Source organism: Cnephaeus nilssonii (genome assembly GCF_951640355.1).
Source record: "Cnephaeus nilssonii genome assembly, chromosome: 10".
Lineage (NCBI taxonomy): Eukaryota > Metazoa > Chordata > Mammalia > Chiroptera > Vespertilionidae > Cnephaeus > Cnephaeus nilssonii.
In genome coordinates, this window is record NC_137081.1 from 9,168,221 (window position 1) to 9,184,641 (window position 16,421).

General features: G+C 43.1%; 1 protein-coding gene across 1 annotated transcript in view; it reads left to right on the forward strand.

The window, feature by feature from the left end:
* The window catches only part of LOC307106091 (aldehyde oxidase 4-like), a gene marked incomplete at both ends in the record, with an annotated part of 66,924 nt that overhangs the window by 23,939 nt on the left and 26,564 nt on the right, over window positions 1-16,421 (forward strand). Inside the window, 10 exons of the mRNA XM_079782166.1 lie at window positions 72-223; window positions 1,687-1,780; window positions 2,695-2,804; window positions 4,537-4,721; window positions 6,075-6,237; window positions 8,400-8,492; window positions 9,900-10,069; window positions 10,378-10,492; window positions 10,996-11,118; window positions 13,294-13,390. Coding sequence (XP_079638292.1) covers window positions 72-223; window positions 1,687-1,780; window positions 2,695-2,804; window positions 4,537-4,721; window positions 6,075-6,237; window positions 8,400-8,492; window positions 9,900-10,069; window positions 10,378-10,492; window positions 10,996-11,118; window positions 13,294-13,390 — 1,302 coding nt within the window. The remainder of the gene's footprint in view (window positions 1-71; window positions 224-1,686; window positions 1,781-2,694; window positions 2,805-4,536; window positions 4,722-6,074; window positions 6,238-8,399; window positions 8,493-9,899; window positions 10,070-10,377; window positions 10,493-10,995; window positions 11,119-13,293; window positions 13,391-16,421) is intronic.

Consider the following 16,421-nt stretch of genomic DNA (forward strand, 5'->3'; position numbering starts at 1 on the left):
TTGAAAGGTGGCTTCCAAGCAGCCCAGGTGTCTTTTTACTTAAAGGTTTCATTCCTGTGGTTTACTTTCAGGGGTGACAATCGGTGCGGGCTACAGCCTCGCCCAGCTGAATGATGCCTTACGTTTCATTGTTTCGGAGCAACCAAAGGAGAAGACTAAGACCTACCGTGCCCTCCTGACGCATCTGCGGACGCTTGCCGGAGTCCAGATCAGGAGTATGGCGGTAAGTTCTCCAGTGTCATAGGAAATGAGCCATAGGTACAGACAGCCATACAGTTCTGTTCAGTTGAGCAAACATTACTCTGAAGAGGAAATCCAACAAGTCACTGTTGAATAAATCTCTGCAACAGGAGTGTGAGTGTGTAACTTTGAAGTTACATGAAAATTAAGGTCAAATTTAATTTTGTGTGTGTGAATGAGAGAGAGAGCCCAGAGTGAGAGGGATCACATTGTATGCATGTGGATGCCCAGAGTGAGAAGCAGCATATTATATAACAAGATTATGCTCCTGGAATCTGAAGATGCCCAAATTCTAATCTCAGCCTGTCACCTGTGAGTGGCATGATCTTGGAGAAACCACTTTAAGCCACTGTTTCTCCATTGTAAAAATTAAGCCCTGCTGGCGTGGCTCGGTGGTTAAGCACCGACTTATGAACCAGGAGGTCACAGTTCGATTCCTGGTCAGAGCACATGCCCGGGTTTCAGGCTTGATCCCCAGTAGGGGGCGTGCAGAAGGCAGCTGATCAATGATTCTCTCTCATCATTGATGTTTCTATCCCTCTCTCCCTCTCCCTTCCTCTCTGAAATTAAAAGTAAAAATTAAGGTTCAACCCAAGGGCCTGTCTCTAAGATCCTGCCCGGTTCTAACAGTCTGTGAAAGGTGTCTTATCCAAGGGTTAGTAAACAAGAGCCTGCCTTTCTGAAATACTCTTTCATGGATTGTCCTCTTAGAGCTTTTCGATGAGGTCAGCTCCCAAACATGGGTATCCCAAATGTCAAGTCTTGGCCATCCCCCAGTTATCTAGCTTCAGAGGTTTCCTTATTATCTGAGATTTAAGAGAAAATTGGTTCAAACCACTACCCATTCCACACATAGTGAGTAGTTCAGTGGGGCTGGAAGGGGGGCACATGTTTCCTAGTTGTCTCTGGCTCCATTTCTGTTGATTCTCAAAATCCACCATATGTTCTCACCGTAGGCAACTTCTATCCCTTTTTCTGGACCATGACTTCCTCTCATCGTCTTGCCTTCCTAGCTCCCTTCAGAGGTCCTCATTATTGACGGTTTGGGCGAGAGGGAAGAATTGTATTGCACAGCAGCACCACAAACATGTAGAAAATGAGTTCCATTTCCCGGTTCTAGTTTCCTCAGGCTGCAGTCTCCGTCTTCCCCTGTGTTACAGAACGCTCACTCTAGGGTCAATTCCCAAAGAGAGCTGTCTCCTCGTAACACATGGGAAAGGATTATTTTCTCAGGCAATGAGATTGAATGGAGTCAGGGGTGGGAATCTTGCCCTGTTTGTTGCCCGAATCTACTTCACTGCCCCAAAGGTCTGCCAGATCTTTCTATGAAGCAAAGAAGAAAAATTAAAAGCTAACACAAGATCCCTGCGTGGATAATTGCTTACCTGTTAAATAGCTAAGTGTAACTAAAAAAAAAAAAAAAAAATGTCACCTTTATTTATTTAGACTTTAGGAGGACATGTGGTGAGCAGGCCGAATTTTTCTGACCTAAATCCAATTTTAGCAGCAGGAAATGCTACCATCAATCTGAAATCTAAAGGTAAGAGACCAATGTTTAAGTATTCTGTTTTATAATTATAACTGTCAGGTAGCTCCTTCCATGAACTATGATGTGGGAACCCAAGCATATCCAACTTTGACTTACCAAATACATATAGGTGATAGCTACATTCCCCTCAAACAGAAGAATGAAGCTGAGATCAATTATCCTGTTCTCTAGATATTGTATATCTCATAGATAAGTTATTGCACCAGATAATTTTTCTCAGCTGTTTGGTCACATTCATGCACAGTCCAAAAGCAGTTATCAAAAAATTTCTGAGGTACATCTCAAGTTTTATGACATATTCAATTTCAGAGTTTCCTAAAGGTGGAATTTTTCTTCTAGGACTTTTCATTTTAAACGAAATCGACTTTGTGGGGCACATGACTCATTACTTCTCTCTTTAGTCACAGCCAGTTTAATCCTTGCCAAGGGAAAAGATTGTAGTTAATGAAATAAAAGCAATGCATATTATTCATAGAACTATTGTTGCAACCCTCTCTTTGATTAAAATCACATTTAAAAAATATGGTGGATCAAATAAGAAAGTAGGGCAAACTGCTTAAAGAAAAGAAGCTATATCTGAGGCACCCCACCTTGCCACTAGTCCCGCCTCGAGCACTTTGAACAGGTCATCTAACCCCTCCAGACCTCCTCGGGACCTCAGGTTTCTACCCATTTCCCACTTGTGAAACTGGGTTGTTTCCGTATAGCCTTTTCAGCTTATCTGGCCCAACCCTTTCATTCCGATGATGAGGAGCCAGAAGCCCCAAAGGTTCTGTGACTTGCCTAAGGTGACACAGCGTGGAACCTGAAGCTAGAACCCAAATCATCTGGTCCCCAGCCTGCACTCTGGCTGGGTATTCTCCAATTGGACACGTGCATTCTAATCAAGGTGATTTCTCTGATAGAAGGAGAACGGCAGATTCCTTTAGACGGCCATTTCCTTGAGAGATTGCCTGAAGCGGACCTTAAGTCGGAAGAGATTGTGTTATCTGTTTACATTCCCCACTCTACACAGGTAAGAACTCCTGACCCGCTGCCCGCCCAGGGACACCCTGCTCACCCTGAACCCTGTGCAGGAGCCTCAGACAGACTCCAGGGGATGGTGCCATCATCTTTCCAACCAGCAGCTGCAGGGAGACGATTGGGCTGCGCTCAGGAAGGGCCAGATTTCTCGATGACCATTTCATTTGCTTTCCTATCAGGCCCATCTTGGGCTTTTGTGGACCTTAGGCATTTTTGCCTTCCTGGGTCTCTTTGTTCATAAAATATAAAATAAAATCAATGACCATCCTATATAACAAAAGCATAATATGCTAATTAGACCAGATGACCTTCCAGACAACCTTCAGGATGAAGCTGGGGCTGCAAGGGAAGCCGGTGCCGGCAGCTGGGGGAAGGAAGGCCTACTCTTGCACGAATTTTGTGCATCAGGCCTCTAATGTTATTACAAAGATGAATATAACCCAATGTTATATATTCATTGTTATTATATTCATTTTTTCTTTCGTTTTTTTAAAGAAATTAAAAGAAAAGCATTTCTGTGGGCCTTCTCTCTGCAAAAAGGAGAGCCTTTTATGGGAGCAGCTGAATTTTTTGGTTTCAGATAAATATGCATTTTAGCCAAGACTGAGGCAAACTATCACCATTATCACCTCCCGTAAGTTCCTGGTGAACTGAAAGTTCATTATCATAAAGTACTTCCAAGTCAACCAACATTTGTTAACCAAATACTTTAAATACAATTTAAAGCCAGGCATGGGCTACATCCAGGAGACACCATGTGAATGTATAAAACATAGTGTCCTGTCTTCCAAGGTCTCTAAATCTCAGAGGAAAGGCTTGAGATAGGAAACAGGAAATGAGTGGACAAAAAAGCTGGAGTGGTTCCTGTGATGGGGAGAGCCCTCCCCTGGTGTTGTTCAAAAGGGAAGGAAAGCATAGGTCAGTGGAGAGAAGGGGCTGGTCATTCCAGGTGGGAGAACAGCACGAGGATGGGGATTGGGGTCAATGGCAGCTGGAGGAGCCCCAGGACATGAGACTGCATGGGAGCTGGAGCCCCATATCTATTGCTTCATCAGGTAGTTTGTGCATGTTCTAGCAGACAACCACCTCAGAAGACTTTCAAGCAAGGTAAACTCTGAATGAAAGAGTTTAAAGGTAAACTCTTAATGAAAGAGTTTAAAGGTAAACTCTTAATGAAAGAGTTAAAACTCTTTCATTAAGAGTTTACCTTGCTCTGAGAGACACTCCACCTCTTGATCCTCCCCCTCATCCCTTGAGGCACCATCTGATCAAACCCAACCTTCTCATTTTAAAGAAAATTAAGACCCAGTTTAAGTCATTTGCCCGAAGCCAAGAGTGGTGATTTGGAGTTGAAAGTAGGTCAACATAGACTCTGAAGCCAGACGGCTTGGGTTTGAACCCCAGCTCTGCCACTTACTATGTGACCTTGTGTAAGTTACGGAACCTCTCAGTTTCCTCATCAGTAAATTGGAAATGAGTACAGTTACTGTGAGGATTAAATATTAACATATGTTTTAATATGGGGGCCCGTGCTCACATACCGTCAGCACTACAGTTAATAACAGTGAGAATTCCAGTCCATTCCCAGGGTCCTTTTTATGATTAATAATCACCTTAGTGCCCTGTTTGTCACACAGTAGAGACAAGCACGAACCTTTCTGAGTGTTTGTATTTATTTTTTCTTTATTGAGTAAGGTATTACATATGTGTCCTTATCCCTCCAGTGGCACTTTGTGTCGGGACTGCGGCTGGCCCAGCGCCAGGAGAATTCCTTCGCCATCGTCAATGCCGGGATGAGTGTGAAGTTTGAAGATGGCACAGACACCATCAAGGACCTTAAAATATTCTATGGGCGTGTTGGCCCCACTGTGGTCTCTGCAAACCAAACCTGCAAGCAGCTCATCGGGAGGTAGGTCACAGCACGTCCGGAACCCAGAACCCAGGCCTTCCTGCTTTAATATTTTAATGAAAATAGCACTTAGAGACTTTTTTCTGATTATAAAATATAGCTATATATTCATTTAAAAAATTTAATTGCTGCAAAAAAAAAAAGGATAAGGAAAATAAAAGTCACCCCAAACCAACATATTTCAAGGTACAGTAATTCTTTTATTGTGTTTCTGTAATAAGATTACTGCACAAATTAGTAAAAGTAGGTATAACCTTCAAATTTTCACTTTTATTTAACCTAGAAAGTAAGTAAACATTTCTAATACTGTGTCCTAAGATATCTAAAAATTTCTTTAAACCACATAAAGAAGATGAAATATTCCAAAAGGTTAAATGGCCTTTCTCTCATCACTCTCAATACAGAGAACAGATTGATGGTTGCACCTGGTGGGATGCGGGGGTGGGGGGCAGAGGGAAAGAAGGCACAAATGGAAGAAGGGGGTTAAAAAGCACAAACTTCCAGCTATAAAATGAATAATTCATGGGAATTTAGTGTATAGCATAGTGCCTATCCTATATATTAAAAGCCTAATATGCTAAGTGTCTGGTCGTCCAGTCGTCCATTCAACCAATCAAAGCGTAATATGCTAATGATATGCTAAGGCCACTCAACTACTCTCTATGACGTGCACTGACCACCAGGAGGCAGACGCTCTGACTGGTAGGCTAGCTTGCTGATGAAGTCTGGATGATTGGGACTGAGTGAGATGGGCCGGACATATCCTAGAGCCCTCTTGCAGTCCCTACCCCACTGGCCAACCTCCCAAGTCCCTCCCTGGCCCCTATCGTGCACCCATGGGGTCCCTCGGCCTGGCCTGCACCCTCTCGCAATCTGGGATTCCTCAGGGGAAATCAGAGAGCTGGTTTCAGCCTTATCCCACAGGCCAGGCCGAGGGACCCCACAAATTCATGCACTGGGCCTCTAGTAGTTAATAATACTGTATTATATATTTAAAAGTTGTTAAGAGAATAGATCTTAAAAATTCCTGTCACACTCTGGCTGGGTGGCTTGGTTGGTGGAAGCGTCATCCCATACACCAAAAGGTTGTGGCTCAATTCCCAGTCAGGGTACATACCTAGGTTATGGGTTTGATCCCCAGTCGGGGCACATTCAGGAGGCAATAGATCATGTTTCTCCCTCACATTGATGTTTCTCTCACTGCAGCAGATTCTAAATAAAGCAGATGAAACATTTAAGGACATTTTGTCTTGACTTCAAAGATGGATACAGATTGCTCTCCATCTTCCCTTGTTCTATCAGTTTAGTGCGTCTTTGCCTCTTCTGTGAAATATTTGCATTCTTTCCTACTAGACAATGGGATGACCAAATGCTGAGCGATGCGTGCCGGTTGGTCCTGGAAGAGATTTACATTCCGCCAGGAGCTGAGGGGGGCATGGTAGAATATAAGCGAACCCTCATCATCAGCTTACTCTTCAAATTCTACCTCAAAGTGAGGCGAGGACTGAATAAAATGGTAAACGACTTCTCTGAGTCTCTGGGTCCCTTGACATTCTGAGTGGGAGTCTGCACATGAAAGGGCTTTCCCTGCCTGGTTTTGATATCCACCAAGGGTACTGAGTATGGGGCCCTCCTCACCCTTCTTTATTCCTCTCCTTCTGTTCTCCTTCACTATTGGGCTGAGAAGGGGACAATCTTGGTATTCTATTTGCCCTATAATTTGTATAACTAATACTAATATGCTTGCAAGTTGACCTTCAGTCACACAAAAAACCTTCAGTAAGTAAATCATAACATCTTTTCCTTATTTTAAGAAAAAAAAATTTTAATAACCCAACTTTAATATTTAAAAAATGTGAATAAGCCAGAAAAGAGGAAAAAACCATTTGTAATCCTATCACCATAGCTAGCCACTATTAATATTTTGGTATGTATCCTTCTAAAACCTTCTTTATGGATGTGTATGTATATATGTCACATATATACACCAATAAGAACTGGTTGCTTATTTCACTTTGTAATATAAACATCTCTCAAAGTCATTAAATATTTTTCAGTGACATTATGACATAAGTTTGCATGTCATGTTTATGGAAAGATTATTTGGTCTATTCCTTATTTTTAGACATTTAGATTGTTTCTAATTTTTTATTAACTATTTTTTTCTTTTCTAACCTCATTTAAAATGACTTCCATAGCAGTTTCTCAAAATATGGCCCATAACTGAGTGTCCTCTTAATAACTCATGAACTGACTCAAAAATGGCAGGTAAATGACTATACCCACATTTCTTTTATGCCTGATAATTTTACTCTCTTAGTTGAGCTAGCCCTTTTTATTATCATTTTATTAACATTATCATTAGTATTATCATATTCTATTATGTTTTATTATATATCCTATTATCCTATATAATAAAAGGGTAATATGCAAATTGACCCTAAGGGCGGAAAGACCAGAAAGACCGCTCGACCAGTCACTATGAGGCGCACTGACCACCTCTCGGTCCCTTTCCCTGGCTGGCCGGCAGGCTCTGATCACCCGATGACGAACAGGGAACCGGGGGTGGGTGGTGGGGGACGCAGCTGATGCCAGGCCAAGGCCTCCGCCAGTCGCCCCAAACACAAAGGGCAACCTGCAGCATGGGTGGAGCCGGCAAGCAGGCAGGAACGGCCAACCTCTTGGAACCCCCCCCCACCCTCCTGGTTGGCAGGCCCCGATCAGCTGATGGAGAATGGGGAACTGGGGGTGTGTGGCAGCAGGGGGCGGGGCCAGCTGCCAGCAGCTGGTGAAGATTGCAGACCAGGCCTAGGGACCGTACCCACGCATGAATTTTGGGCGCCAGGCCTCTAGTGTGTTACATAATATCTTCAGTATATTAATATCTAATCAGTATATACCTAATACATTATTGTATATAACCTATTAAATATATATTTTATTTTATATCCATTACATATTATCATATATTCTCTAAAATATTACATGTTTTATTATGTTATATATTCTATCATTATAGAAGTTTTCAAAATGCAGAGAAGCAAAATTTTTTAAAAAATCAACTCTAATCCAGTAATCCTACAATTAACATATGAATACATACTTTTATGTTTTTAAATTTAAAAAAAAAATGGGATCATACTGTACACAATTTTTTTCACTTAATTGTGTTACATGAGCATTTTTCAATGGCAATAAGTGTACTTCTACAAAATTATTTTTAATGACTGTAGAATATTGTATCTTATGGATATACCATAATTTGTGTAGCCACTTCCTTGTTTTGGGGAGTTTAGTTTAATTCTAGTTTATTCTCTAGCACAAATAGTCTGTAATTGGACATCCTTGTAGATAACTCACAAGTGATCTTTGCCTACTCCCTCAGTTGTTTCAGGAGGTTGGCTTGGATTTGAAAGCACAGATCCATGTAGAAGTATATACATACTTCCACTCGTTCAAAAAGGAGACCTGGTCATGAAGGGAAATCTTCACTTCCTGGAAATAACATTCCCATAAGTAGATGTGGTTATTCTTCAAATAACTGCTGCCAGTCTAGGGAACTTGAAGCTCAAGGCTCTCCCCGCAGAACTGGCATCTAATATCTGAAATATTTCTACATGTTTTTCCAAGCTAGTCACTCAGATTGTAAAATTAAATGTCAAATAATCTTATTTTTAGGATCCCCAGAAGTTTCCTGATATCCCAGAAAATTTCATGAGTGCTGTAGACAATTTCCCCATAGGAACACCCCAAGGACTTCAGATGTTCCAGGTTGGTGGGTAGGGTTTCTGTTTTCTAATAGGTTTATTCATTCAGATGTATGCATTACACATGTATTTCCCCCTTTTCAACAGCCATATTTTGTTACATGTAAAGATAAAGTCTACTGAAACCAGCTGATGTGACCCATTGTCACCCACACACAACTTGCTTTTATTTGTTTTAGCTTTTATGTTTTTACTCAAGACTACACAAGGAATTTGATTTTGAATCTCTCTTCTTCACTATTTCCAGCTGTCTTACTTAAAATTTCCTCCTTTTCTTGGCCACTGTTGGTCCTTTTTTTAAAACATCAGTCAACATTTACAGCTTCTAGAAAGTCCTCCCTGCTTAATTAGAGCCACCTTGAATCTCCCAGGAAACTGTTTTCCTTACACCAAGCATATCAAACTCAAAGGCTAACACGGGCCAAATAAACAAGGTTTAAGTTTATGTGGGCCACAAAAAAACAAAAGCTTCAATTTTCATGGAAACGTAAGTTTATTTCGATAGAGACACACTGCATACAAAGGGCTGAAATAAATGAGTAATTGTTAACATAAAATAATAGAACATTTTAATAAAAATTAATATTTCTTCTTGAATATTAACTTACCAGGCACTGAATAACTGCAAATTAATAAGAGTAATGTGAATAAACCTATTTTTCTTGTTCTTCAAAGTGAAATATTTCCTGTTGTGCACACCAAACAAGTCAGTCCAAGACTAATGACATGGCAATCAGCTGCTAAAATATTCGCCGCTAGTATTAGTGGAGAGAAATGGTGCACCTGCATGTAAGGGAAATGAATGCAACACAATTATAGTAATCAGTCATTAGCAAACGTTGTAGTTCGTCATTAATAATTATGTATAACAGGATATTATAAAAATTAAGCTACAAAATTTTTATTAAAACATTTCTTACATACTATTATATTATCTGGGCCGCAAAAATATTCTTGTGGGTCACATGTGGCCCGCAGGTCGTGAGTTTGACATGCTTGCCTTACACCATATTAGCTGTGTAAATTATTCTTTATTATTCTATGAAATTGATCACATTATTTTAATGTATGTGTTCTGATTCCTCAGCAAGGTTGTAGAATCTTTGAGGGCATGAACAATGTCATCTTGTGGGGGGGGGGGGGAGAGGAGGGGGCGGGCGGCGCAGGCGAAGGTGTTTAGAGCCTGTAACCAAGAATATATTCCTTACCATAATACTCAATGGATATTTATTAACTCTGACTCATAGCTAGAGATACCCAGTTGCCCGTAGTTTTTCTTGACTGGGTATCTCTAACTATGAGTCAGAGTTAATAAATATCCATTCTTGTAAGTAATCGAAATATAACAGACCCAATTTGCAGTGCATGAGAATGTCTGGCAGTAAAATAACGGGCTTTTTTTCATAAACAGTGTGTGAATCCCTACCAACCTCCTCAAGATCCAGTCGGCCACCCCATGATGCATCAGTCAGCCATTAAACATGCCACTGGGGAAGCTGTGTATGTTGATGACATGCCCCCCGTCGCCCAAGAACTCTTTCTGGCGGTAGTTACCAGCACCAGAGCTCATGCAAAGATCATGTAAGGAAATAAAAGCTGTCCTTATAAAAGTTACTGAAATGCATTCATAATTTTATACTTAAACTGAGAGCGTACTGTATATGTAAGTCAATTAAAAGTATTTCCTCTTCTGGATGGGAATAATTCATTTTTAAAGCATAGTTATGAAAAAATGTATGGCCAAGAGTCAGAATACCAACGCAGAGAATTGCCCATGATGTAGTTATGAAGTCCATTGCACTTTTTCCCAGTGTTGGCGGAATCATGTATAGTGTACCCTGAACTTACCCTTGCAACTTTAACGTGTACGTTTACATGTTCTCTCCTAGAGCAATTGATGTGTCAGAAGCCCTGGCACTTCCCGGTGTTGTTGATGTGATAACAGCAGAGGATGTTCCGGGAGATGACAACTATAAGGGAGAGATTCTCTATGCACAGAACGAGGTGTGTGATTTGTATGTGGCTTAGGATTCAAATACTTTGTGGAAAATGCCATGTCACAAAGACTTTCAGAGAACCAAGGACTCCACCTCATTTTGAATTGGGGACTCTTTTGAGATGCTCATAAAAACCATAAGCACTCTCAAGGAAGATTTCTAAAAAAAAAATTCATAGAAGTCTCAGAAGCAATAAAAGCATCGGCCATTAAAAGAACCAACAGAACTTCAGGAATTTCAGGATGGCTGGATCCCCGTGAGTGATTTCGGAACAGTGAGGAATGTAGCTGAAGACAGTCCTAGGCCAGACATAATCAAGTTCTGCATCCAATTTTGAACCCCCTAAGTCCCACTCAAGCCACTGTTTTAAATGTATTCTCATAGCCAGGAAATAATCTTTCTTTTGTTCACAAGAACCCAGAGGGTAAATGTAAGAACTTGGGAACAGTAAATCCTTTTTAGTGATTCTATGTTTCAACTAATTACATCCAACATGTGACTTTTCTGCAGGTTATTTGCGTGGGTCAGATCGTCTGTACCGTGGCTGCTGATACCTATGCTCATGCGAAAGAGGCCGCTAAGAAAGTGAAGGTCGCTTATGAAGACATAGAACCTCGGATTATCACAATAGAGGTATTCGAGCTGCTTTGTATCTTCAAGAATGACTAGGGTGATGTACTTTTGGCAGAATCCAACCCTTCCAGTCACAAAATAGTATAACTTGGGCTTCATCTATGCTTTATTCAGTGTCATCTCCAACTTGAGACATGATACTGAGAATTCTCCTGCCTGGAGCCCCGTTCCTTCCTGTGTCCACGACTCCTCGAATGGCCTCTTGCCAATGCCTGCCCCGAGGATATAGATAAGCAACACCCGAGGAAGGTCCTTACAGCTTCACAGACAAGACGAGTCCGTGAGAAAGTGCAGAGCCCTGTGACCCTCAGAGCAGGTTGCCAATTGACCGAGTGACAGCTTGGGTCCTCTCGAACTCCGTGCCTACTTCCTGCTTTAAGCACAAGTTCTGGAGATAGAACACTCAGATTCATATTCTGACTCTGCCATTTAACAGGCTGTTAAATGGAAGCTTTGACAAGTTCCTTAAGTGCATCGTATCTCTGCTTCTTCATCTGTGAAATGGGAACTATGAACGTTCCTACATCAAAAGGTCATCATGAAGTTTAAATGAGAGACTCCAAATAAAGTGCTTTAAAAAAGCGCCTGGGACATGGGGTGCTTGGAACACATGGTAGCTGTGATTTTATTTTAGTTGTGGTTATTAATGAGGTCAAGAATATGTCCGTGATGCTTATTTCCCTGGTGCCCAGCCAAGCACTACACCCATATAGGTACACAATAAATGTGTGTGATGGAGGGATAGATGCATAAGCAATATGAAACCCGGCCAAGTAGGGTACAGTCTTCATCATCCTCTTGGATTCTCCCCTGTTTTCCCAAACAGATGCCAAGTTCAAGTATTTTCCAGTTATCTTTTAAATGCCTCTTAAATGTGCTCCTTTTTTCTATTTTCACTTACACCCTTTCCCACCCTCCAGCCCAGTCCTCACACCTTATTGTCAGATTTACTACAATAATCATCTTATCTCAAAATATCTACCTACCATGTTAATTTTCTAAGCCACAAAGTTCACCAGATGACTCTTCCTTACAAAAAAAAAAAAAAAAAAAAAAAACAACAAAACAACAACAACACACACACACACACACAAAAAAAAAAACCACCACCAAAAATACAATATCTCCTTAGATAAGGTTCTTAGTATAAAACTCAAGGTCTTTCATAGTCCCACCTCACTCCATCTTTCAAGCTCATCCAACTGCTTATTTATCTATCTATTTGTTTATTTTTAGAGAGAAAGAGGAAGGGAGAGAGAGAGAAAGCAAACAAAGGGACATTGATTTGTTGTTGCACTTATTTATGCATTCATTGGTTGATTCTTGTATGTGCCCTGTATGGGGATCGAACCCGAAACCAACGCTCTAACCAACTGAGCTCCCTGGCCATGACAGAACTGCTTCTTTTTTTTTAAGAAATATGTTTTTATTGGTTTTAGAGAGATAGAGATGAAGGGAGAGAGAGAAACATCGATTAGCTGCCTCCTGCGTGCTCCCTACTGGAGATTGAGCCTGCAACCTGGGCATGTGCTCTGACGGGGAATCGAACCGATAACCTATCAGTGCACTGGATGACACTCAACCAACTGAGCCACACTGACCAGGGCTCAACTGCTTCTTGATAGAAAACTCCCCAGCCAATCTAGCCTTGTTCTCATTTTGGCCCCTCAGCTGCGTTTTAACCTCTATTGCTTTATGAGGTGCTCTTGACTTCAAGTGATTTTCAGTCTCTTCTCTGTCTGCCCTAATCATATCCAATTGAGCACCTGAGGTCACCTACACAGGCCATCCCTGAGCGTCCCCAGCTCCACCAGGCTCCTCCTCTTGGCCTCTCTTTGATCTATTATCTGCACCTCATCACAAAGTTGGCCCCTAACACCAAACTGCCTACTGTCAGCAAACCAGAGGGTAGGATTGTGTTTTATATATCCTTGTTTCCCCCTCACTCCCCAGCTCTTCCTCCCAGCACTGAACAGAACCAAGTAGTCACCAATGCCTGCAATCCATTGCAACCCAATTTCTGTGACTCGCCAAATTGCTCAGCTTGTCTTGGTGTGTGAAGATCTGATAGAACAGGAGCATGGGATTTTGCTGAGGTTTGAATGGCTTATTAGAATGTAAAAAAATAAATAAAAACAAGAATCTTATTTTTTTTTGTTTCTTTTTCCCCTGCAGCAAGCCCTAGAGTACAATTCATTTCTTTCTGATGAGAAGAAAATTGAGCAAGGAAATGTAGAGCAAGCCTTTAAACATGTTGATCAAATCATTGAAGGTAAGTGGTCTTGGCCAGAAAAGTGAAGCTTCTGAAGATAAAGACTAAATCAGCCCATTGGTTTGAGAAATACTGAAATTCTAAGGCAGAGCTTCTCAACCCAATGGGATACTTAAACTGCAATTTAAAATGCACAAATAAGGCCCGGCCGGTGTTGCTCAGTGGTTGAGCGTCGACCTATGAACGAGGAGGTTATGGTTTGATTCCCAGTCAGAGCACATGCCCTGGTTGCAGGCTCAATCTCCAGTGTAGGGTGTGCAGGAGGCAGCCCTTCAGTGATTCTCTCATCATTGATGTTTCTATCCCTCTTTCCCTCTGCCTTCCTCTCTGAAATCAATAAAAATATCTTTAAAATAAGTAAAATGCACAAATAATTTTAGTCTGATGAAGTTGTACATATGCAGCAATCTGTGTAAATACTACCCACATGGAGATATAGAACATTTCCAGCACCCCAGAAAGCTTCCTGTCCCACCCCCCAGCCCCCCAGCCCCCCCACCCCCGCCCACCCCCCGCCCAGGTCAGCATCCTCCTGAAAGGTCTTATTCTAACTGTGGTCACTGTAGATGAGTTTACCTGTTTTGCACTTCATATAAACAGAAACTAGAGTGTGACTTTTTCTGTGTTTACTTCTTTTCATCAGCATTATGTGTGCGAGATTCACCCGTGTTGGTGCATAAATCAGTAGTTCTTTTTCATTGTTCAGGAGCGTTCTATTGTATAAAAATTCCACAATTTATGTTTCTGTTCTACTGTTCATGGACAGTTCTGTTGGTTTCAACTTGGGACTATTATGAATGATGTTTCTAAGCACACTATTGTGGTCCAAAAGGGGATGCCATAACCCACGTAACCAAAAGTAACCTCACAGGCTGATCTGATCATAAATTTCTAGCATGGTGAGTAGTTACCATGGCATATAACTTCCTTAGTAAAAAGTGTTATCTTTGCCTTAAACAGCCCTATCCTTTGTTTCTGTGCATCTAGATAAACACAAACTATGGCAACACCAGGCTAAGCATATTGCATGTATTATATTATTTAATAACTAGAGGACCAGTGCATGATTTAATCATGCACATGTAGGCTGTCTGTCCACTGGTCGGGACCCGGTGTGGCCAGCAGCTCCTAAGTCCCTGGGCCCCTAGGGCGAGGCGGGGCGGGGGCGTGATCCTCCTGCGGCCGGAGCCCAGGCAGGGGTCTTGCCTTCGCCTCCCGCCCAGGAAGGCTGGGGCCGCCGCCGCCTCCTCTGCCTTCGTGGAAACCCGCGTCCTCTGCGGACACCGGGACACCGCCACGTGCTCCTGCGGCCCAACTGCCGCCAGACTCCTCCCCCAGGAGCCGCGCTGCCCGCCCACCCGCGCAGCCTCCAAACCTCCAAACGCCCGGCTCGCTGCCCCAGAGGCCCATCTGTGCTGCAACGCGAGCTCAGCGTCCTGCCGGCCCAATCACCACCCCAGCCACCCCGAGTCCCGCCCCCTGTGTCTCCCGCTGGCCCAATCGTGGGCGTAGCAGAGTGATGGTAATTTACATACTACCTTTTTATTATGTAGGACTAGAGGCCCGGTGCACGAAATTCGTGCACGGAGGGGGGTTGTCCCTCAGCCCAGCCTGTACCCTCTCCAACCTGGGACCCCTCGAGGGATGTCCGACTGCCCGTTTAGGCCCGATCCCCCCGGTGGGATCGGGCCTAAACGGGCAGTCGGACATCCCTCTCACAATCCAGGACTGATGGCTCCCAACTGCTTGCCTGCCTGCCTTCCTGATTGCCCCTAACCGCTTCTGCCTGCCAGCCTGATCACCCCCTAACCACTCTGCTGCCAGCCTGTTTGCCCCCAACTTCCCTCCTCTGCCAGCCTGGTCACCCCTAACTGCCCTCTCCTACAGGGTTGATCACCTCCAACTGCCCTCCCTTGCAGGCCTGGTCCTTCTCAACTGCCCTCCCTTGCAGGCCGGGTGCCTCCCAACTGCCCTCTCCTGCTGGCCATCTTGTGTCCACATGGGGGCAGGATCTTTGACCACATGGGGGCAGCTATATTGTGTGTTGCAGTGATGATCAATCTGCATATTACTCTTTTATTAGATAGGATAGAGGCCTGGTACAGGGGTGGGGGCCAGCTGGTTTGCCCTGAAGGGCGTCCCGGATCAGGTGGGGGTTCCCTTGGGGTGTGGGGCGGCCTGAGCGAGGGGCCTGTGGTGGTTTGCAGGCAGGCCACGCCCCCTGGCAATGCAAGCAGAGGCCCTGGTATCTGGAATTTATTTTCCTTCTACAATTGAAACTTTGTAGCCTGGAGCGGAGCCAAGCCTGCTGCTCCCTCCGAGGCCCGTAGCCATTTGTGTTGGGGTTATAATTGAAACTTTGTTGCCTTAAGCGGGTGGGCCCGGCCAGGGTGTGTGGAAAGCTTTGCTTCCCCTGTTGCCGGCGGCAACCCTGGCCTGCTCTCTCAAGCTCCATTCTGCTGCCATTTATTTGAATTTGTTTACCTTCTATAATTGAAACTTTGTAGCTTGAGTGGAGGCTTAGGCCTGGCAAGGGCAGGTGGAAAACTTGGCTTCCTCTGTTACCTAGGAAACCTTGCTCTCTGTGGCTGTAGCCATCTTGGTTTGGGTTAATTTGCATACTCACTCTGATTGGATGGTGGGCGTGGCTTGTGGGCATGGCTTGCGGGTGTGTCGGGGGTATGGTCAATTTGCATATTTGTCTATTATTAGATAGGATGACAAAAACCCTGAGAAAAGAGTATTATGAAACCTATTTTAAGCTCCTAAGTATTTAGTGCTTACTATTTAATATTCAAGCAGAACAACTCTGAGAAGGAACATATATTGGTAGCTCCATTTTACAGATGAAGAAACTGAGGCTTAGAAAAGATAGGTAATTGACTGAGATCTCATATTCAGTTTATAATAGAGTCAGGACTGGAGCCCATGACTAGGTGACCCAGAGGCCCTTGCTCTTAATCACAGTAATATATTTTCTTTTCATTTTTATACTCACCCTAAGAGCACAAGGTGCTAGCTCTTTGTCACT